The 21,356-nt window shown below is 41.4% G+C and overlaps 1 protein-coding gene across 1 annotated transcript in view; it reads right to left on the bottom strand.

The window, feature by feature from the left end:
• The window catches only part of pclob (piccolo presynaptic cytomatrix protein b), a 57,559-nt gene that overhangs the window by 3,539 nt on the left and 32,664 nt on the right, over window positions 1–21,356 (bottom strand). The window contains 21 exon segments of the mRNA XM_069528112.1: window positions 613–758; window positions 877–1,014; window positions 3,228–3,286; window positions 3,373–3,514; window positions 5,466–5,660; window positions 6,030–6,318; window positions 6,612–6,683; window positions 7,528–7,621; window positions 8,041–8,067; window positions 9,012–9,142; window positions 9,250–9,297; window positions 10,063–10,301; window positions 10,404–10,471; window positions 10,686–10,794; window positions 12,080–12,205; window positions 12,313–12,388; window positions 12,496–12,584; window positions 16,396–17,446; window positions 17,704–18,532; window positions 18,883–19,148; window positions 19,329–20,896. Coding sequence (XP_069384213.1) covers window positions 613–758; window positions 877–1,014; window positions 3,228–3,286; window positions 3,373–3,514; window positions 5,466–5,660; window positions 6,030–6,318; window positions 6,612–6,683; window positions 7,528–7,621; window positions 8,041–8,067; window positions 9,012–9,142; window positions 9,250–9,297; window positions 10,063–10,301; window positions 10,404–10,471; window positions 10,686–10,794; window positions 12,080–12,205; window positions 12,313–12,388; window positions 12,496–12,584; window positions 16,396–17,446; window positions 17,704–18,532; window positions 18,883–19,148; window positions 19,329–20,896 — 5,762 coding nt within the window.

Below are 21,356 nucleotides of genomic sequence, written 5' to 3'. Positions count from 1 at the left end.
TTTTAGTGACACAAAAACTATTGGACGGATTACAAAAAAAAATACTGGATCCCCCTTATATGGAACCGCATCAATATCCCGACATATCCTGCATCCTTCCACTAAGTTTTGTGGCTATCCGTCCAATAGTTTTTGCATTATCCTGCTTACTACCACGCAGGCTGACAAAACGAGAGGATGTCCTTGGTAGAGATAATCTGACAGACAGACATTTGTTAATATTTCGAAATGCATCTTCCATTTAACTAAAAAACATTCTCAGCAAGCATGAGAAGTTTTATCCTTTTAGAAGTCAGTTCCAAGCAGCTCAAATCCTTCAGCCCCACAGTTGGAGGTAAATCTCCCCGCTGCTCCACAAGGCTGCAGACTAGTGATAATGAGTGTAAATACTTGTTATTTCAGATGTTACAAGTTTCCAATGTTAAACTGCACTGAGCTGTTTTGAAGGTTTTTTCTGTCAACAGTTATTTTCTACGATTATGAGGCCAATCAGTAGATTATAACAGCAGGAAATATGCCACAAAAATACATTTGATGTGATGAAATATTATGTTTGACATCTGGACGGAGCCACGGTTCACAACATCTGTCTGGTGTGAGTGTGGTTTGTACCTGTATGGCGTGTCCAGTTGGATTCAGGGGGAACCTGAAGGTCTCGTTGAAAGACGGCTCCCTGTCATGTCGACAAACTCTGGTCTTCTTCTTGATGATCCTCTTCTGAGTGGCCACATTCACCACATACAGCTTCACGTACAGGTCTGAGGAAAATTAGACAGACAAAGATAATTAGACAAAAGATCAATATATATTGATGAAAACACAGTTTGAAAAAAATCAAACACAAAATCACACACACACACACACATATTTTCTGACCTGGTAGGTGATCTGGGCTTTTGAACTTGTACGTGATGTTTCTGCATTGAAGGATTTCCAAAACCAGCTGGTCTCCCTCTGGCTTCACCTCCTTCTTGAGAGCGACCTTGATCTCCCCCATCACTTGTGTTTTACCAGCTACACAACAACGAAGGAGACATAAGGGATCAGCTCCTCAACCTACAGTGCGTGACTTCGGCCGCTGGGGGTCGCTCAATAAAAACGTTCGAGAAAGCTTAGTTTGATGACGTCATGAAGAAGCGTGGGATCATGGGAGCTGCTGTCTGCGCCACCATTGACGTGACGTGACCCACGGATGAGGTGATGAATGAACATTTTATTCACGTTACACAGAGGCCACGAATGAAATGATCCATCAGAGTGATCGATACAAACAGTGAGAGGAAAACACAGCTGACTAGCTAACAGGCTAACTGGCTAGCAGTGTGGCTTTTCTTCTTCTCGGTTTACAACAATTTAAGGTGCATACCGCCACCTACTGTACAAGAGTGTGCAACATCGTGTCCTTTAACACATTTCCTCAAATCCTACCTGTCAGCCGAGTGTCTTTTTAAAAAAGTGTTTTCCTGATGTCTCTTCTTCCTTCTCCTTCTTTCCACAAAACCCCATTAGATCCCACTCTCGTCCCACTTCCAGGACTTTATCCTGGAAGTTTTGTCTTTCTGCTTCGTTACAATGGAAGATTACATGTTCAGTGTTTTCTTTATCCCCCGAATTACTACAGTCGTCACTGTTCCTCTTCCCCATTATAAACGAGGTGTCATGGAGTCCTGTGTGATCTGATCTTAGTCTTGTTATTAGGACTTCCTCCCCTCTGCTCCATGAAGTTCTTGGTTATTTCTCCTTGCTGTCTGGTCCTCACATGTTTTCTGCCACACCTCCATTCTTTTCTTCTCAATTATTGCTTTACGTACGTCATTTGTACCGGAAGTGGGTGTGACATGATTAAAAGGTGACACAAATGTAAACATGAGTTACATTGGGGATTTCTCTGGGTTTTGACATTGTTGAAAACATTTTGAATGATGTGAGTACACAAGTCAAACTAAATATGTAGCATGGGTCCAGTTATATTTGGACATTTTAATGAAGAATTAGCACGACTCTCGGAATTGGTGAAAAGAGAGTGATTAACGCAGCAATCATGCTACTAGGCTGCCACACTTTCACCAATACTCATCTTTATTTGATTTTATATTTTTTACATATATATTTTTTATATCTCTTGTATATATTAAGCTTTATTCTTGCACTGTTTTCACTTTTTTAAATACACTAACATCTGCTGTACTATAATCTAATTTGTATAGCTTCAGTTATGTATCTTTAAATCTGTATTTATATTTGGTATGAGTACTCAGGCTCAGTTACTTGTTTTGCCATTTTCTACTTCTCTCACCTTAAATTTTTAATCATCTATACTTACTCATCTTATATCTGTATTGTCAGTATCCCCATTAGCACATACTTCTTTACAGTGACAGCTTTTCTGGCGGCTAGACTTTCATCTCCCTGCAGATTAAGTCTACTTATTCTTGAGTTTTTATTATTCTTATGCACTTGTGTTCGACTGTTTTGTGTACTACTAAATTTCCCTCAGGATCAATAAGTATCTATCTATCTTTATATAATATCTTTACGTTAAAGTTGGAAATTTTTATACATAATGCAGGGCTCAGGGTTTATATTTGTACCATGTGCCACGCACAGGCAGGATTCTACAGTCCCACAGAAAAGCATTTACTTGCAGTGTCACTGAGGCTTATTTTAATTATTTAACAATTATGCATCACTTAACCTGGGCTACCTGCAGGATACAACCAGGTCAGAGAACATCTCTGCAGTGGCACTGCCATGTGCTCCTATTGATATTTTGGTGAAAGGGTTCTACTGAGACAGGGTCTGTGTTAAACGTGTTAAGAGTCTTCGGGCTGCATGGAAATAACCTCCTGACCTCATCTGTGTAACAGGCTACGGCCTAAAATGACCTTGGGCTCTTTGTTACAAATTGAAACTAGAGATGGAAGAGAGGCATCATGACACCTGAGCTACATGAAACGTAGATATAGTTATGACAGTGGGTTGGATACTGTGACACCCACCTCTCCTCCACTATCCAAAGCCATGCATTAAGTCATTATGCTGGCTGAATATTGTTAATTGACATTAACATGACAATGAAAATTGAATAGTGTCATTATGGTTAAACTAGTGGCTGGCAAAATAAGAAATAGTGTTGTTATTCAAAATATCCAGCAGGTGGAGACCTACAACCAAGGAAGAAAACATATTTTCTGCCATAGCCTCAAGAACACATTTCTGGAACTTGCCTTCATTTTCTGGGGTTCCCAGTTGGTTTTTGTCGGTGCCGTTGGGAACAGTCTTACCGCTGTGAGGAATAAAACAAAAGTATGAGCACTGCTTTATTCGCAAGACACCATCTTTGTGCTTAATATCAGCCACAAATGGTCTTACATGCGTGGCACTTGAAAAATGGCACTGTCAACTCCAGTGCCCGCTCCCTCTTCCCCGTCCAGACCTCCGTAGGCGTCTCCTATGAGACTCGGGGCCGACAGCACCACTGACCCTGAGACATCCCCCAGCCGGTGTCCTAGTCCTGAGGGTGGCAAGAACAAGCTTGCAGGTGAGGAAATCTATCTTATCTCTATGTTTTATGTCTATTTACAGGAAATTGTTTGCACATGAACACAGTACATCTCCACTGACACAGCTTTTATCCACAGACATGCTGAAACACCGGACACTCGCAGCTATCACTCACTCCCTGACAGTGACGCTGAGACTAAGCATCACATAACAGCATATCCCGGGAGGAACAGATCATCATGTGACAGTTTGTCCTTGAATTCATCAGTAGGGTGCATAACCTTGGTTAACACACAGAAAATCCCTTCACTACGAATAAATGAAGGTCACAGAGTTTAATTCACATGTGAAAATGGATTTGAAGTCAGATAACATCAATGTTCTTCCATAGACTTAATTATTTGGTTTTGGCTCCTGGCTGCCATTGAGTTACTCATTCCATACAGTATGAAGGAGCTGGATTAGTTCAGGGAATATGTGAAATGTTTCTGTCTAGACTGGGTGGATACATTCCTTGCCTTTCACATTGAGCTATACCTATGTGTGCTTTAAAATGATGACTAATAGAAACTAATAGTAGTTCCATTATGTATGAAAAAAAAAAAAATGTGACTCAGAGGCAATAACTGAGAATTCTGTTCCCAAAGTCATTAAAGCACAATCATGTCTGACAAAAGTAACCACAAAAAATGTGTGCAGTTGCATATGCACACATACATTCACAGACACACAAACATGAAAGTCATTGCATGAGAGACACCTGGATTCATTTGTTACTTCAGTTATTTACACATTTACTTATATTAACTTAATTTTGTTTCCTATTTATGTTTCTTTACTTTTATCGCATTAAAGTTAATACATTAGGATTCATAATATTTATTTATCCTATGTTGTCTCACCTTCCCTTGACACTGCTGTTCCGCTCATGGATAGCAGACCGCTTTACTCTCATTGGCCGGTGAGTGCAGAGTGAGCCTCCATGTTGACTTTTGAACCTCTCGATGTTTCTGTGTTTCCTGGTTTGACTGGTTCAGTCTCTCATTTGAGTCCCCTTTTGTTTTAGGTGGCAGGAATGGAAAAGGACTAGGGTAGGGGTGGGGAGTCTGTGTGCCATACCTGTCTGTGTCTGTGCATGTATTTTTTTTTTTTTTTACTTCATTCATTTGGCACACACACACACACACACAGACAGACAGCAGCGCCACAAAGTCCTTGGTGGCCAGGGAGCAGTAGCCAGGGGAGCTGCAGCTGCATGCTTAAAAAGCTCTCACACTGGGCTAACTTATCTCAGAAAGGGAAGACAACATAATTCTTCATTTTGAGGGCATCACACTAAAGACTGCATAAACATGAATGGGTGTTGTTAACTAAATCATTTTGGTATGGTATTAGACGTGAGGGATTGCCATCCCAGCTTGGTTTCTATACTGGGGTTGGAGATCTCCACACTGGGGGTGTGCAGAAACCATATGCTTGGGACTGGCACATGCACACAACATGAAACGGTGGGGTCTGAGGCTTTACATTTGGAGCTAATTCAATACATTTATTCCTATTTTTAAATAAATCCTTGCAGTGTTAATAACATAAGATGTAGAGAACACATTAGACAGATGGATAATGTCAAATACTGTATTTGGAATAAGCTATTTAGTGCACTGAATGGTTAATAAGTATATTTATATTAAAAGACTGAATAAAATAAGATTTATACAGAAATTTAGTTTTTGCATTTTCCATATGTCTTAGATTTTGCATATTGACTATACTTTTAAGATTAATCTAACTTGCAGGAGGCTGAATTAAACTTAATTTGAGGTCAGAAGAAAAAGGTAAAAAATGAGGTGATCAAACAGCAGTTCAGGTTTTCATCAAACAATCTCAACAGAACTTGCATGCTGAGGAAAAAAGAGGAAGCATGTCCCAGGAAGAGTATCATGGGTAGGGGCAGAATTTACTTGGTTGCAGGCGGGACTGTTGGACGGCAGCCTCGGCGGCAGCGATGGCTATGCCAGCATCCTCAAGGTGGGCCTGAGTGACGCTGCTCTTGCTTTGGCTTCGGGATGGGCCGTGGGAGCGCAGTTGGCCATCAGAGGATGACTTGGAGCTGCCTGGGCTGCTGTGTGACTTCTCCAAAGGGATCATCTGCATGTCTGCAGGAAAGAGTAATGGAGGTTTACGAATGACAAGAAGATAAGTGGAAACGGAATGTGAAAATAAGTCACAGTTTTTTAAGAGCACCTTAAATTTTCTGCTCCACTGAAGCCCTGGTTGTACCATATAGCAACTGGAGTGTAATTATAGTTGTTAAGACATAATTAGAATTTTGGTTTCTATAGTAACTGCCTCTATCTCTATGACAACTGATTGACAACCTTATAAATCACAGTGTTTGTCACAAATGGGAACCTGTCAATGTTAAAATATCAAACTGGTCATATAGAATATACAGATTCATGGAAATTATTGAAACTAAGGACGAATATGAGGCTAGAACAGATACATGTGGTATGTCATTTTACCCTTAGCTGGATCGGGAAAGATTCCATGACTTCTGCTCTTGATTACAGAGTTTTTAGGTGAATCATGAATTCCGTCTCCCAGTCCTTGACCCTGTCCCATACCATGCCCAGGCCCCAAACCAGGTCCTGACATGTGGCCTTGGCCATGTCCCTGACCAGACCCAGACCCTGGTGGGCCTTGAGCAGCATGATGGACTCTGTTGTGCTCAATACTCTCACTCTGCTCCTTCAGGGGCAGCCAGCGAGGAGTGTTGTCCAGCTGGGTTGTGTTTGACAAATCAATCAACACCTGAGACACAATAAGCGAAAAGAAAGAAACAGAGAAAAGAAAATAAGATGAGAAATGAGAAGAGTTTTGCAAAACAGTAGCAATGCTCAATGTATTTAGCTTTTAACACAAGTATCAATTCTCACTACATAGATTTAATGGCATGAAACTTAGCTAATATTGTTAGGTTTTCTGAAGAAAAGCTGGTCCACAGGGAAAAAAACAAAAAAACGTCAGGAACCTTTTGTCCTGGTTAAATAAAAAAATGATTTAGACAGCTTCTGCATCTCGATTCAAATTCCAAAAGCACCCACCTCTCCAAGGAAGTCATTGGAGGAGGTTCTGTCATAGTCCCAAACTGTCACCTCCAGTGTCTTTTTCTTTAACTGCATAGAAAGAATGGAAAGAGGTGTTAGGGGCACAGATTGTGATGAGAGATCTAATGTGAAGATGTGTGAGGGAGAACTGTGTGTGTGTGTGTGTTTGTGTTTATATATGTGGGTGGAGGATAGAAAGAGTTCTTACATGCAGTAAGAATTAATGCAAACCTCGGAGGGTCATTTATTGTAATGAGTAGAGACATGAGAGGTTACATTTGAAAGTATGTGTGTGTATCCCTGTGAATGTGTATTGTATGTGTGTATTATTGGAAGTGGGTGAATAAGTGGTACAGCAGCGTGACATGATTAACACAAGGCAGCCCCAGAGGAGCTGACGAAACCACTGGCTTCGTAGGCCTCCTTTCTATGACCACTAAAGCTATACCGCAATTGCATTCATACCTGACAGCTGTAATTACTGTCTGGGTGGTGTCTCAGTCGTGAGCGGCACATACTCATCGCAAACACAGACATCCAAAAATAAAATGGGCCCGAATATGTGGTAACACCCAAGCTGACAGACGAAGGGGGGGGCATGATTACCAAGTTTCTGCGACTCTTCTCTGTTCAAATGACTCGCAGTAAGGCTTTCTGAGTCGAGAGTGTGTGGGAGCAGAAATGATGGTTGTTAAGTTGAATCTTGGGAGTGCTGAGAAGAGGTTGCAGTGGGATACTGATAACAGCCCCGTGGACAAGGTATGAGGACTGAATCCTAATAAGAGTATAAGGCATCTGCTTTTCCCTAAAGTGGCCTGTAGCACATGCAGTAACTACACAAACAAGACACAGTGAATGCCTATGTATGTGTCTGTGTGGTGGGTGGGTGTGTTAATGTGATCCTGCACAGTACCTGCTCCAAATGAATGTTCTTGTAGATGACTGTCTGGTTCCATTCTGGGTTCATTGTCTTCTGGGCATACTTGGTCCTTCTCTTGTTATCAGCACTGATAAGTCAGGATATTCAGAATGATTGTCAGCATTAAATTAAAATGTCTCTTCCTTGCATGACCCCACAGTAAAACAATCACCAAGCTGTGATATGCTGAATATATGTAGACTGAAAAGATGTTTGCAAAATGGTCGTCATGTTTGTGTTGAGACAAATTTAGATGTAAATACATTTTTGTATTGTCAGTTTTGACTAAGATACAGAATCACAAATCACTTCAGAGACTGGAGAAGCATGGAGAGAAAAACAATGATAGAAGTGTTCTGAAACACCATGAAGTAGAGCAGACAGTTGGACAAACAACAAAGGCCACAACATAAGGGTGGAAAACTATTTTGGAGACGTACAGTAATTTACAGAAAGAAAAAGAAAAACGTAACACCAACTAAAAGCAAAAGATCAGCACCACACTACCTTGCATTCTGGACAACCATGACTTGGCTGAGGGAGTCCAGAAGAGGAAGAGGAGGGCAGATATCACAAACAAGAAAAGCAAAAACACAAAAAACTGTCAGAGAAGCCCAAGGAGCTCAAAGTAAAGGCAGTAGAGGATAGAGATCTGAGGCAATCAATATTCTACAGGGTGTATCAGTGTTTTCGTGCCAGAGGATGTATGTGATGCAAGACTCTCCAAAAAAAACCTCAAGATTACACTTGACTCATGGGTGATTTAATAATTCACTATTCTGAACTGCTGTTGGGATACATGGTTGTACACTTCACTGCTAGAGTCAGATAAATACATGACAGAAACATTCTTTACATAAAACCAGCAGGACAACAAATGTGCTCTCCTACAGAGCTTTCATTTTTAACCTACAGTGTCGGTAGAGGGGGCGTATAATCTCGTAAACAGGTCTGATGGAGTCATTATCTAAGAGCAGATACTGTTACACAGAAGATAAAGGCTGTATCGATCTCTTCTCTGGCTCTTCACAGCCTCTCGTGAAGCAAGACAGCGATGAGAGTAGGAAGCCGGGTACATATTAATGGGGGAAAGTACTTCCTTCAGTCAAAAGTGGACAGAATACTAAGAGCTTGTGACTCCAGCACAGTGTGTGTTTGCACACACATAGTGTTTGACCAGGTAATCGGATGTATTGTAACGTAGCAGTATGGTATCTCCTCTCATAGCTTTGTGTAAGGTTGAAAAACACCCATCCATCGATTTGTAAAGACAAATGACACTATAATGACTGCCTCATATCATGTCCTGTCTCATTCTCTCATAAGAACTCAAGTAGTTGGTAGTCGTAGTTTCACGCTGCACAGTCGATACAAAGTCAGAAAGAAATAGGGGGAGAGTAAACAAGACAGACACAGAAGCAGAAAGGCAGGGACACAGACCAGACATTGCTGAGAACTCAAACACACTCAGAACTCACCCTCTTCCCGGTAAGAGGTAGACCTTGACGAAAGGGTCAGAGTAGCCATCGTTGTCCCTCGGGGCTAAGTTTCTAGCCTGCAGAACGTGGACGATCAGGTTTCCTAGGTTCCTGTCATAGTTGATTTGGAGCTGAAGGGTAAAAGATTGAGGTGGAGGCCGCGTGAGAAAGACCGAACCGCTGTGCTGTGTCTAGAGGTTGTTGCGGTGGAAATTTTCCTTTAGAACTTTTCTTTTACCTGAATTTCTCCAGTGATGGGGTGAGGCATCTTCATCACCTCAGCTGGCTGAAAGGGGAAAGGATGAAAGGGCGAGGGGCATGCAGCAGTTAAAATTGATTGGATAAGTTCCAGAGACAAAGTTGACAGACCTGACTTTACCACCGGAGAAAAGTTCATAGATGGACTTCAGCCATTACCCTGGGAATTGGTTGCAGTGTATTAAAATGCATTTATTATATTGTCAGCTACCGGATGAATGGGTTGCAAGAAAAAGATTTCCTGCTGGATCTATGAGTCTCAGGAGAGAAGTTTTAGAGGGTTAATCAATTATTTCAGCTACTTAGACATTAATAGAAAAATCTTTAAGGTCTAATGCTACTTTTTTGGGTTTTAAGAATCAAGCATTTAATAATTTGCTTATAATATATTTCCCTTTGCAGTATGTTGTGCATTCCATCTGTAAATGGCCCCCATAGCTAGGGTCAGAGTATCTACCAAACTGTTTTCTTGATATATTGTAATTGGTCTGTCACTCTCTGATGAACACAGTCACACCATTTGACCTTCACATGCAACCTCCTCTTTGTAGTGTTACGTGATGTAATACTAATGGAATCTCAGCAGCCAAGGGCCATGACGGATCACACAAGATTCCTCTGCAGACTGATACAGACCCTTGCCATTATTCATTCAGACTCATACTTTCCACAAAATATCGTTCCCTGACAGTTGTAGACTATTTATATTTTATATTTTTTACATTAACTGAACTCTTCACTACTTAGATGAGTTCTACTCTGAGATGAGCCAACAGCAATGGGTATCCATTACCTTATGTCGCTGTTTTTTGTTTATGGCAGGGGATGCGGGCTGGCCAGGGCTTGGCACACCACTGGAGGCAGCCGATCCAGTCCCCGAGTGGAGGAGGGTGGAGCGCTCCAGTGCAGAGAGGACCCCCAAACTCCCGGTCAAAACCCCTGTTCCGGCCAGACCGGGAACCTGCTGCTGCGACACCTTTTGCAGCTCTGCAGCCAACTGCTTAGGATCCACGCCAGGGGAACGCTGCCCACCTTTTGAGAAAAATGTGTATAGTAATGCACATTGTGTTCATGTGAAGTAGGTACACAGATACATGCATGCATGCAGACAGAACAACAAAACCTTGTACATACCAGCCTTAAGCTGTACATGGTGCTCCAGGGCTTGTGGGTGCTCAGGGTCAGACAGCATATTAAGGTCGCTGTTTGGATCCATACAGGACATTTATAATGGAATATAAACCAGTGTATCTTTAGCAGTAATCAGTCATTGAGTGATATTTGTCAGACGAAGGGGTGTGGAATGAGTAGCAGAGAAAGGAGGGGGGAGGGGAGGTGTGCAGAGTCACCATATTGCGAATAAACATGTAAGAGTTTCAGTGGGATGGAGGGATAATGATGACAGATGTAACTCACAGTCTCACGCAGAGCTCCGCCTCGGCACATGGCTGGCCCATGATGCACTGCACTTCTTCATAAGTCTTCCCCATCAGAGGGACTCCGTTCCACTCCAGCACCTGCATTCCTGTGGCGTGATAAAGGCAAGCAGACAGATTCAGAGACAGAATTCCCAGACAATATGTTTATCACCTGTGGGCTAATGCATCTCACCACATCTCTAAATATGAAACATGATTAGTTCTAGTGCAGCCTATGTAATGCTTCAATTTATTGTACAGCCAGGGGAAAACATTCATTATTGAATTTTAATTTTTTGTTGATTTAGATCTTATATATACACACACACAGCACCGCAAACAGTATACAATATACACAAAATCAGTGCACAGCAAACTCAGACTTCCACTTCAATGCCAGAGCTGCACGTGGCCTCACTTACACAACTGAAACCTGGTCCTCAGATTAGACCTCTGCTTCTGAGGCAACTCACATGCTGCTGTGACAATAAAGGCTTGAATTAGTATCTCCATTCCCTTCTGCACGAGCCAGTGCACATGCTCTCACCGTGTAATCCACCATATCCTCCCCCCACGTTATTTGTCTTTGCACCTGAAGGCATGTTCCGCCGCCATTTTCTCTCAGTGAAACATAAACATCACATTTGTACAGTTACATTTCAACATACGCTATAAAATAAACGTTATCGGCTTCACCACTGTTTCTATTTCTTTATCACATCTGATGATGCCAAAAGAGCCCAGTCTAACCTTGTCTTTCTCAGTATTTAAAGCAAAGTCACGGCTGTCCCCATGGTGGACATGCCACTGAAGAAAGAGACTAGAACCAATTTTGTCCTAAAAATATCTTTAAACTGTGGGAATTACCATTAACATCCCATTTCCTCTATAGAGATCAACCATTTTGAAAGTCTAACAAGTTTTTTGAAGGATTATTGTCATCTATGTGTGTTTGTCTGTGCGGATGCCTGCTTTTTGTGTGTTTGTAATGATGCTAAATATAACCTAATGACTAACACAGCCCAGTGCTGTGGAGGCGGAGTTGACAGGCCTTTTTTTCTCTGTTTGGATGTTAGTGGGAATGAGACATGACAGACCACAACACAGCAGGCTACAGCCGCCTTGCACATCTCCATCTGGAAATCATTGATTCATGCAGGGAGTTAAAATGTTAGCTTTTAATGTCTCCCTTAGAAACTGTCTGTCTTACTATGTACAGAGTGACACCAAGCAAACTCAAATGAATGCATATCCGATACCTTTGAATTGGAGCAGTGTATTTGTTCTTGTGGAACGATGTAAATGCGTCACGTTTTCTTACAATTCCAAATTATTTTATCACATAGGTGAAAAAATATTAAAGATAATAAATACTTTTTCTTCTTCTCTTACCTTCTACAACCTTTCCTGTCTGTTCTGCCACACCACCAGGGATAACCTTGGCAACATAGGCTCCGATCTCTCCTCTGCCCCCTGGAATGTCCTTTCCACCCACTACACGAATTCCAAGTCCATTCCCTGTGGGAAAAATGAATAAACCAAATCCTAATTAGCAAAACGATGATATCAAATAATTGTGTTGATAATCTTTGCATGATATGTCTGTTTGTTTGTTTGCCGTATACCTGACACACTGGTGTCCTGCAGGTCTCTCTTAAGCTTGACGCAAATGTGAGGGAAGGCATAAGGGACCAGTTTCATCTGAGAGAGATATTAAAGAATTTAAAGAATGCAGAACAAAGGTTCCCCATAGGTTTTCATGGAAGGAAAGGAAATTGTATAAAGTGGAACGCTTGCTTGGATCTCACCTGTCTTTTGTCAGACATGCTTCCACTCTGCAGATGCCCTTCTCTTGGCTTGTCAAACCAGTCTGTGTCCTCTCTCCTCAAGTGGTAGGCTAGGCAGGGAGAGGTAGTGGTTAAAACCATGTCCACACAATCGCACACCTTCTATATCCCTGATAGATTGATACATGTCTGCTTTAAACGTGTTAATAACTACTTGGGCAGAAATCAATCTTGTAATTACCCTTTTGAAATGTGTCATGTTTGTCACACATCCATCCCTGGTTGCTTAAATTGAGAAAGATCTCTGATCTGTCCTATCAGGATGAGTGGAATTAAAAGGAGTATAAACGCTGCTTCCCCCCTATTAATATCGTCTGTGCGATTAAATGACCTATGTAAACACTGAAGTCATTTTCTCGAGCATTTTAAGTATTCCATGCTTTTGATACCATGCAGTGCTCCGTGCTCTGGCTTTTCTGTCCACATTTTCATAGCTGCTGTGTATGAAACATTGTTGGTGAAAGTGTCCCTAGAAAACTCTGTTGGGATAATTAAGTCAAAACACTGCAATTGGAGTGAATGTGTTTTCTACTCAAATAACTGTAATGCAAATCATCATTTATATGGACTTATTTGTTCTGTATTATTTCTTAATACGACACTCTGAGGGTACGGTATAAGTCTACCTCCTACTTAAGGTTATGGCATAGTATCAATAACCATATAACAGTCAAATATACTATGTATTTATGTACTGTAAGTGCAGTGTAACATGGCCCCTCACAAAGCTCATGATACAGACAATCTAATCCCTTTTTAACAATGATATGTAACATCCATAAGATTTTGTATCCTCATTTTTGCCGTTCGTGACCGTGCCATCAGTAAGTCAGGTTGGTTGGAAATATTCTACATTAGACATATGAGTAATCACTTTAGTTTTCAATGCAGTGCTTTGTCACTAAGGATGGAATGTGCACAGGTCTGCTGAATGTCTCTTTGAATTATCAGTGATTTAATCTCCCCCAGAAGATGCAACAATAATGAGAAGGAGAAATGGCCTGATGACCATTTATGCTGAAGGTAAATGTTGCCTCTTACCCACGTGTCTTAGATCTAGAGATTAGAACAAAAGTATCAGCTCTTGTCAGTGTTAGACTTTTCTGATCTAGAATCAGTCAACGGTGGCAGTGTGAACCTTTAGAATTCTGATAATATGTCTAACATGTATGCACTCAAAAGCATATGTATATAATTTTATAAGGTATTTTTTGTGGGAACACTTATACATGATCACACAATATACACATGGTTTTTTGAAAAAGTGCATGGACATGAATGCTGGGAATGGGTCTGATGTGCTTACAGAACCATTAATGTGCAGTCATTCCAGAATGATGTATAAATCAAATCACTACAACACAATATATGACACACAAAAGATTTCTAGTGCCATTAGGATGGGATTCATTCCAGAATGAATTGGACATGTCAACTACTAGAGATCTGCTAAATGACATGTATTGTATACAACTGAGATGTGGGTCATTCCAGAATGAGTCTGGTTTACAAAGTCAACCAGAGAGGTGGATCATTGAGAACCATGATATGTGGCATGGAGGCATTCAGTCTCTACGTAACTACATGGGAATTGAATGCTGTCTCACCTTCTATATTCCAGTTTGGGCCTCCAGCTGGGATACAAAGTTGTATATATGTTTTTTTAAAATGCGTAAACATTAAGGTAATTCATCTAAACAAACTACAGGAACTGTGCTAAGACTAGATTTGTATAGTGTGTATACTTCAGCACATGCACTGAGAGCAGTCAATGTAAGATGCATGCTTGAAATCACTGCAAGTCTGACATTATTAGCCTGTCAGACAGTTTACAAATTTAAGCAAAAGCATTTTTGACATATAAAACAGGAAAAATACACTTTAGTTACTAAGCCATCTTTCGATTAATGTAAGACTGAGCCAAGTCTTAGTACTATAAAATACTCTACCGTGTCTGATACTTTCATGAAAGATTCTGGCATCATCTCTGTTCAAAGCCAGCATCGACTCACTTAGTGCTGTAATCAAGGCAGATGGACACTTTTAGGTGTTGTCAGGACAAATGTCACCTTATCAACAATTTAATTAAACTGACTGTTAAATGGTCCAGAAATAAATTGAACATATTTGTTACTGCTATGCATTGAGATACTTGTCTGAAAATCAATGCAGATGACAATGATCCCATTGACCTTAATATTTAATTTTTTGCAGTGTACTACTTTACTTTACTTACGTATTAGTGTTTCTACCAAATGGAGAGACACTGTATCTTAATCAACCATAAAACATATCAACTACTCTTTCATACTGATCTAGAGAAAGGGAATTATATAACCTAATGGAACACTGCCAATCCCACTCTAACAAATGTAGAGATAATACATGTCAATATTTGCTGTCAAACACTAGGGGACATGGACATCTCACGTGGCAATGAGACATCCACAGCAACAATCAACAAGCATAAAACATTCACTTTATTAAGATGAAAATGGAAAAACATGTATTGCACAACATGCAAGGATGCAAAATTGGGTACAGATAGAAAATTAAAGACATATAGAAACAAAGACAAATAGTTAACACAACATAAATGAGACACAATAATTTGGTGCCTAATGTATATTTCACAGATCACATATAGCTGCATGAAAGTCCTTGAAAAAAAGAGTTTATATACAAATACTTCTCCTTACTGACTTGCTCTTAAATTTGTAGCTGTGTCTCTGAATTGATATTAGTCAGCGAGAATCAACTACACAAAGGGAAATGCCATGAAAAATACTTAAGTGCATCCAGACACCATGATTCAGCAGTTACCTGTCAAGTTACTGCTACTAGTTGTGCTTTAAAATATCTGACATGGTGCCTTAACAGTAATAACATGTCTTTTTTGAGGCAATGATCTAACAAAGACATTGTTTTGCTCTGCAGATTGATGGTGGGGGCTGGATAAAAAGAAAGAGAGGATCCCGAGACACTCCTTGTCATCATGTAAAAATCTGCTAATACAATTTTGTAGCTTCGACAGCTTCCAGGTGGTCTCTATTGCATCCCAGACATTCTAAATGCCATTAACCAAACATTTTCAAACATGTTCAGTATATTGCTTGTATAGGTCATTTTAAGATCATTTGAGTTAATGAGGCACTTCACATATAAGATGATGTTTAAATATTACATTGTTATTTAACAGTAACCTACAAATTGCAAATATATGTCTTTTTTCAAAACACAAAGCACATCTCTTTGTAGTTCTATTTAGAAAAAATAATCCAGCTCCTTCTACCCCGGCCGGTTTTTAAAAACTACTCATATGTATACGCTACAATCTCCCATAACATACATTTTTATGCAGTAATTTATTTATATTACAACTGTTTTTGTATTCACTGTATATGCTCACTGTAGAAACTTTGCTCAGAGGTACAATAAAATATGTTGTACTCACTAAGAATAAGGCAGCTGTAATATGGAGAATATGCATGAATATGTTCAAGGCATTACAGTTTGTGCATAGGAAATTTGGTACCACTGGGCTTTGAGTAACTGTGACGAGTAAAGCCAATGGGGGAAAAAAAAGAGAAAGCATGCTGATGAAATCATAGAAATGGATATAACTGATTTGTGACATACATAAACTCAGGTCAGGAGTCTTATGTACCGGTGAGCATGCAAACATATAATGTGACATTTAGGGAAATATAGTTACAAACAACCAACAACAATTTGATGGTGCACTGATAATTAAGGACGAACCAGTTAATGCAAAAAGTCACTGAGACTACTAAGCATTAGCATGCATGACAAGCAAGTCCACACAGTCAAGTTGCTGCAACAGTCTGAGGCTCCATTTACCTTCGCTGTCAGACATGGCACCTTGCAAGTCATCCATGATGAATGCAATGTCTCGATCATAGCCACGCGTTCGGGATTCCTCCCTCATATGTTGCTGTACCTCTGGCAGGGAATGGCTAGACCCAAATTGGTCCCTGGAGTCAGCAGAGATGGGAGGGAGAGGTCCAGCTGAGGCTCTAGCCATGCCCATAGGCTGCCCCACTGGGCTCAGAGGGCTCTCTTCCTCAGAGTTCTGAGCCACAATGGGGATGCGGCCCCGGCTTTGGCTGATAGGTAAACTAGTTGGCTTTACTCTGGCCACCCCAGGGGCAAATGCTGCATCCAAGACCTCTCCCTCTGTTTTAAGTCTAAGTGAGGAGCTGGATAGGTCCCGTTTAATAGATAGATCCAAGCCATAGACAGAAGAGGGGCGAGAGGAGGGGCGGGATGAAGGTCGGGAACGACTGCCACTTGGGTAGGTGCCATCATCCTGGGCAGTGGCTCTGATAGTAGATCCCAATCCAAGGGACTGCCCAAGATTAAGAGAACCAGCTAGGTTCGCCCCCAGAGAGGAGCCCAAGTATTTTTGCTGCTCAGACAAGTTCTTTCTTAGCCCAAATGTAATCTCATCCTGAAGCAACCTAGCCCTAGCCGCCAGATTGCTCACAGAGGAGGCCCCAGACCCCATGTAGCTGCCATAGTCAGGCTCCAGGTCCCTACTCTCCTGAATTGGGGAAAATTTAGTGATGGCTTTAGGGTCTATTAGGGCCTTTTTGTTCTTCATCTGTTTTTGGTAAAGCACAGCTGCAGGTAGTTGCTTTGCAGCCTGTTTTTCAAGGGTGAGCCTACCAATGCTATATTTCTCTCCTTTGGGAAAATGGCGAAAACTGCCGTCACTGGGGAGATACTGGGGGAGGGCCAAACCTGTTAAGTGTTCTAGCCCCTCAGTTCCTCGCCTGAACTCTTGCTTGATCTGCTGCTTCAGTAGTTTTAGCTCATAAGGCTCCTCCATAGTGTCATCTTCTCCTTTACCATAACCTTGAAGACGAGATGAGCCTAAAAACTCTGCCACCTAAAAAAAACAATAAATATAAGACATATTTAGTGTTATCTATGCAGAATTTAAATTAAAGCCATACGATAAAAGGAGCCCTTCAGTATTCTTATGTTACCACCAAAATAATTGATTGATGACTTAAGTTACTGTTTCTTCATTTGTTCAGAATAGTTTTTCAGTGTATGTAAAAAATTAATTCAGTAACATATCAATATACATGCACATGAACATACATATAAAAATAAAGGTTGATGTAACAGTATAGTATTTACCTCTGCTGTGCGCCTGACTTCTGCTGCTCTTAGTAGTCTGTCTGCCTTGGACAACTCCTTATCAGGCAGGTTGAATCCTGAACCCATGCCGGTGTTGCTCAGCCCGGTTGAAGACTTGGTGAGCTCCCCTATGTCCTCTATCAATACATAGTTCCTGGCATTGTGGTGGTCAATATCAGCATAGAAAGAATCAGCAGATATACTAGACATGGGACTAGAGGCCATGCTCCTCTCCTCTATCCCTAGCCTCAAGTCCAAGTTGCCATATTTGCCCCCCAGGTGAGCCACTCCATAGCCACTTTCTGTGGAGGTTGGTACAATGAGCAGAGGTTGGTTGCGTATTACTTCATAGTTAGTATTGATCTTAGGCTCTAAATCAGACAAAGTGGTTTGTCGCTGCTTTCCCTGTTGCAAGAGCAGAGCATGTTGGTAACTATTTGACTGAGCCTGGGCATGGGATAGGGTTAGAGTTGGGTAAGGAGACACCTGTTGGTGGTAGAGGGACTGCTGCTGGTATAGGTTCTGTTGGGTATAGGGACTGGTGGTTTGGGTCTGGGGAACATACTGGGCATAGTGGGAGTAGGGACTAGTTAGTGTGTTGTACTGGGAATCAGCTTCTGTCTGTGGGGGGATGAATTGGTCAAACTCAGATTGGGGAGCTGTCCGTGGTCTCTCCAGGCCATCACCCCTACTCTCTCTAATGTTGCTAACCTCACTGTCTGACATGTAATCTCTTTCCTCTGCCACCCCCTGGAGATAGGCCCTCTCTCTCTTCTCTCTCTCCTTCAGCAAGGCATCCTTACGTCTATTGATACCCATCTCCAGGTACCTGATGGGCAAAACAAGATATATATCTTTTTACACTTAAAGCATCGACCATACTATTAACATTACAACCAAAGAGACAAATAATGTTCCAGTTTCTCACACATTAGTACCTTTTACTATGTGTGAGTGTGGAGAGGTCGCACTGAGTGATGTCAAGGCAGCCTTTTAGCCCATAAGCTATCAAGGTGAAAGGGGAATCATGCAGATGCATTAGGAATAATGATTGCAGGAGAGGGATGAATGCAGTTATATTGGTTGTAATCATGTTATGGCATAATAATTAGTTACTTACATTATTTGCTAATGCTAAGTCACAAAGAATTTATAGATTTTAAATATGTAGCATCTCACCGAAGCTTGGCATCAATCTCTTTTTCCTCTTCATCTAGCTCAGCCTGTTTCTTGCGAAGCTTAGAGGATTCTCTTTCCACCAGATCGAGCTCCTTGTCAATGTCCTGCAGGATCTTTGCCCGAGCCATTGTTGTACTGCGGGCAAGACGACGACGTGCAGAGTTGGTGCTGTAGCCTGACCTTCCTGTAAGAGGGTCATCCTCAGGAGGGGGGTCTGGCAGTGTCCGTTTTACTTTCTTTCCTGTGCCAGAGGGAGAGCCCCGTCCCTAAAACATAAAAACAAATAAATCTTGCTATCTCTGAATAATATTTAAAACACTACAGAATTCCTTTAAATTGCATTTCACAGCATACTTTGCTTAATTTATGTATTCAAACCATTCTCATCATTCTTAAACAAGTGGTACAGAAATTACTGTAATCAGTTATATTCTGCTTTGACTTACAGTATAGCTGTCTGCATTGTATCCACTCATCCTGTCATCCATGGTGGGACTCAGGGATGTAGGATCAGATAGAGACTTTTGACCAGTCTTTAATATCCGAGGGCCAGAGGAAAATCTGGTTGGATCAGCAGTTAGCATCCTCTGCCCTCCAAGTGACTTTTCTGGGGACAATGGAGACACTGCAGTATAGAAGATTTTAGACTTGGAGGGAACATCCGCTGTTAGGTGTGTGCTGTATCCCACCTCAATAGGTGTGTACCTTCTATCTGAGTCTGTCTGACAGCTAAGACTGCCTCCTCTCTGAGAGTTTTCAGGAGCTGAGATATGCTTTATAATTTCCACCTTCGTGTCCATCTTGACATTGGGTCGTTTGATTGTTCCAGAGTGGTCAGTCTGGACTGATATCTCTGCCACTGTCTGGATAGCAATGCTAGAGACCTTAGAGCCATGTTTCCCATCACTGCTATGTTTTCGGGAGCGCCGTCGAGCTTTTGTGGGGGCTTCCCATTCATCTTGGTCTTCATCATCAGTCTGAGCTGAGCTGTCAACATTTCTCTTATTCTTTTTTCTTCTTCCCACAGGCTGCTTCTCTGCTGAGTCTTCGTCATCTGTCTGCACTCCACTATCAATAATTTTTTTCCCTGTGTCCTGGTCAGCTTGCAGCTTACTTCCTAAACTAAGTTGGTCCTGGCTTTCCTCTAACTGTGCTCCAATTGATGGAGTTGTAGACTCATCTTTGACAGGCCAATACTGACCACCATCCCCTACTCCTGCATATTTAGCATCAAGGAGGTTTCCTGGGGTGCCGGTGCTACTGTAGTGCTCATCTAGCTGGCGTTGGAGTTGGATTTGGAGTTGTTGGATTTGCTGCAGCTGCTCTTTCTGTTGGACATAAGTCTCCTGCTGGGCCACCATGTGGGCATGGTGCTCTTCCTCTTGCTGCAGGAGAAGCTGCTGTTTCAGAGCCTGAAGTTCCTCAAGCTCCCTTTGGACCATAAGCTGTTCCTGCTCACGGTAACGCTGTATCTCCTGTCTCTCCCACTCTAACTCCTCAGCAAGACACAGTTGCTTAAGTTTCTCTAGCTCTAGAAACTCCCTCTCCATCTGGTACTGGGCCATCTTGGTGTTGTCTAAGCCAGGGAATATTGGGGAAGAAGCCAAGGCATCCAGAGAGGCAGCAATTGCTTCCAGAGTGGTGTCAGAGTACATTTCTGGATAGCCTGTTATAATGTCAGCTAAAGCTGTGGGTAGAAGCTCCTTAGGTAGGCCTGTGTCAAAAGGAATGATCTGTCCTGGGTCTGTAGTGGGAATTAAGCCATATGGATATGGCACTGACTGGTTTTGGACTGTTGATGTAGGTGTAAAGGTGTTGCTAAAGACAGAGCCTGGTTGAGTTGTAATTGCATACGTGGATGGAACTGGCGCAGAGACTGAGGAGTAAACAATTCCATCTGAGGTTCTTAGAGCACTATTAACACCAAAAGCAGCTGCAGGGATCTGGGAGTATGGATCAGTAGTCATCCCATGGTAGACTCCAGTAGTTTTGTTAGTGTAGTCTAGTGCTTTACCTGCCATAACAATAATAATAATAATAATTTTAGCAAATACATTATACAAACATAGTGTTTTGTATGTCAGCTGAAGGTCATGCAGCATTGATTTAAAAAGACTCCCATAGCACATGCATATCTGCAGTCATTTTGGCTAGCAAGATGCAAAGCCAAAATATTGAGGGAGCACACGGAGGCACATACATGCATCTGTATCAAGACAAAAGAAAGACAGAAAAAAAGAAAAACAAGCAGCTGTTAATATTTAATGATAACATGCATATCCAACAGCAAAGTAAATTAAACTTTTAAGGAAAGCATGCATTTTAATGGAAACAGCCACACATATCTTCAGAAAGCAAAGTCTTGAGCTCTAACACTATAGGCTAAGACACTTTGTACATAGAAGTTTCAAATCTATTATATCTATAATCTATCATCTATCTATAATCAAATGCAAGCACAAAATGTACACAGA

The sequence above is a fragment of the Paralichthys olivaceus genome, chromosome 7 (genome assembly GCF_024713975.1).
Source record: "Paralichthys olivaceus isolate ysfri-2021 chromosome 7, ASM2471397v2, whole genome shotgun sequence".
NCBI lineage: Eukaryota > Metazoa > Chordata > Actinopteri > Pleuronectiformes > Paralichthyidae > Paralichthys > Paralichthys olivaceus.
The sequence above is the reverse complement of the archived record's forward strand: the minus strand, read 5'-3'. Positions and strand labels throughout refer to the sequence as shown.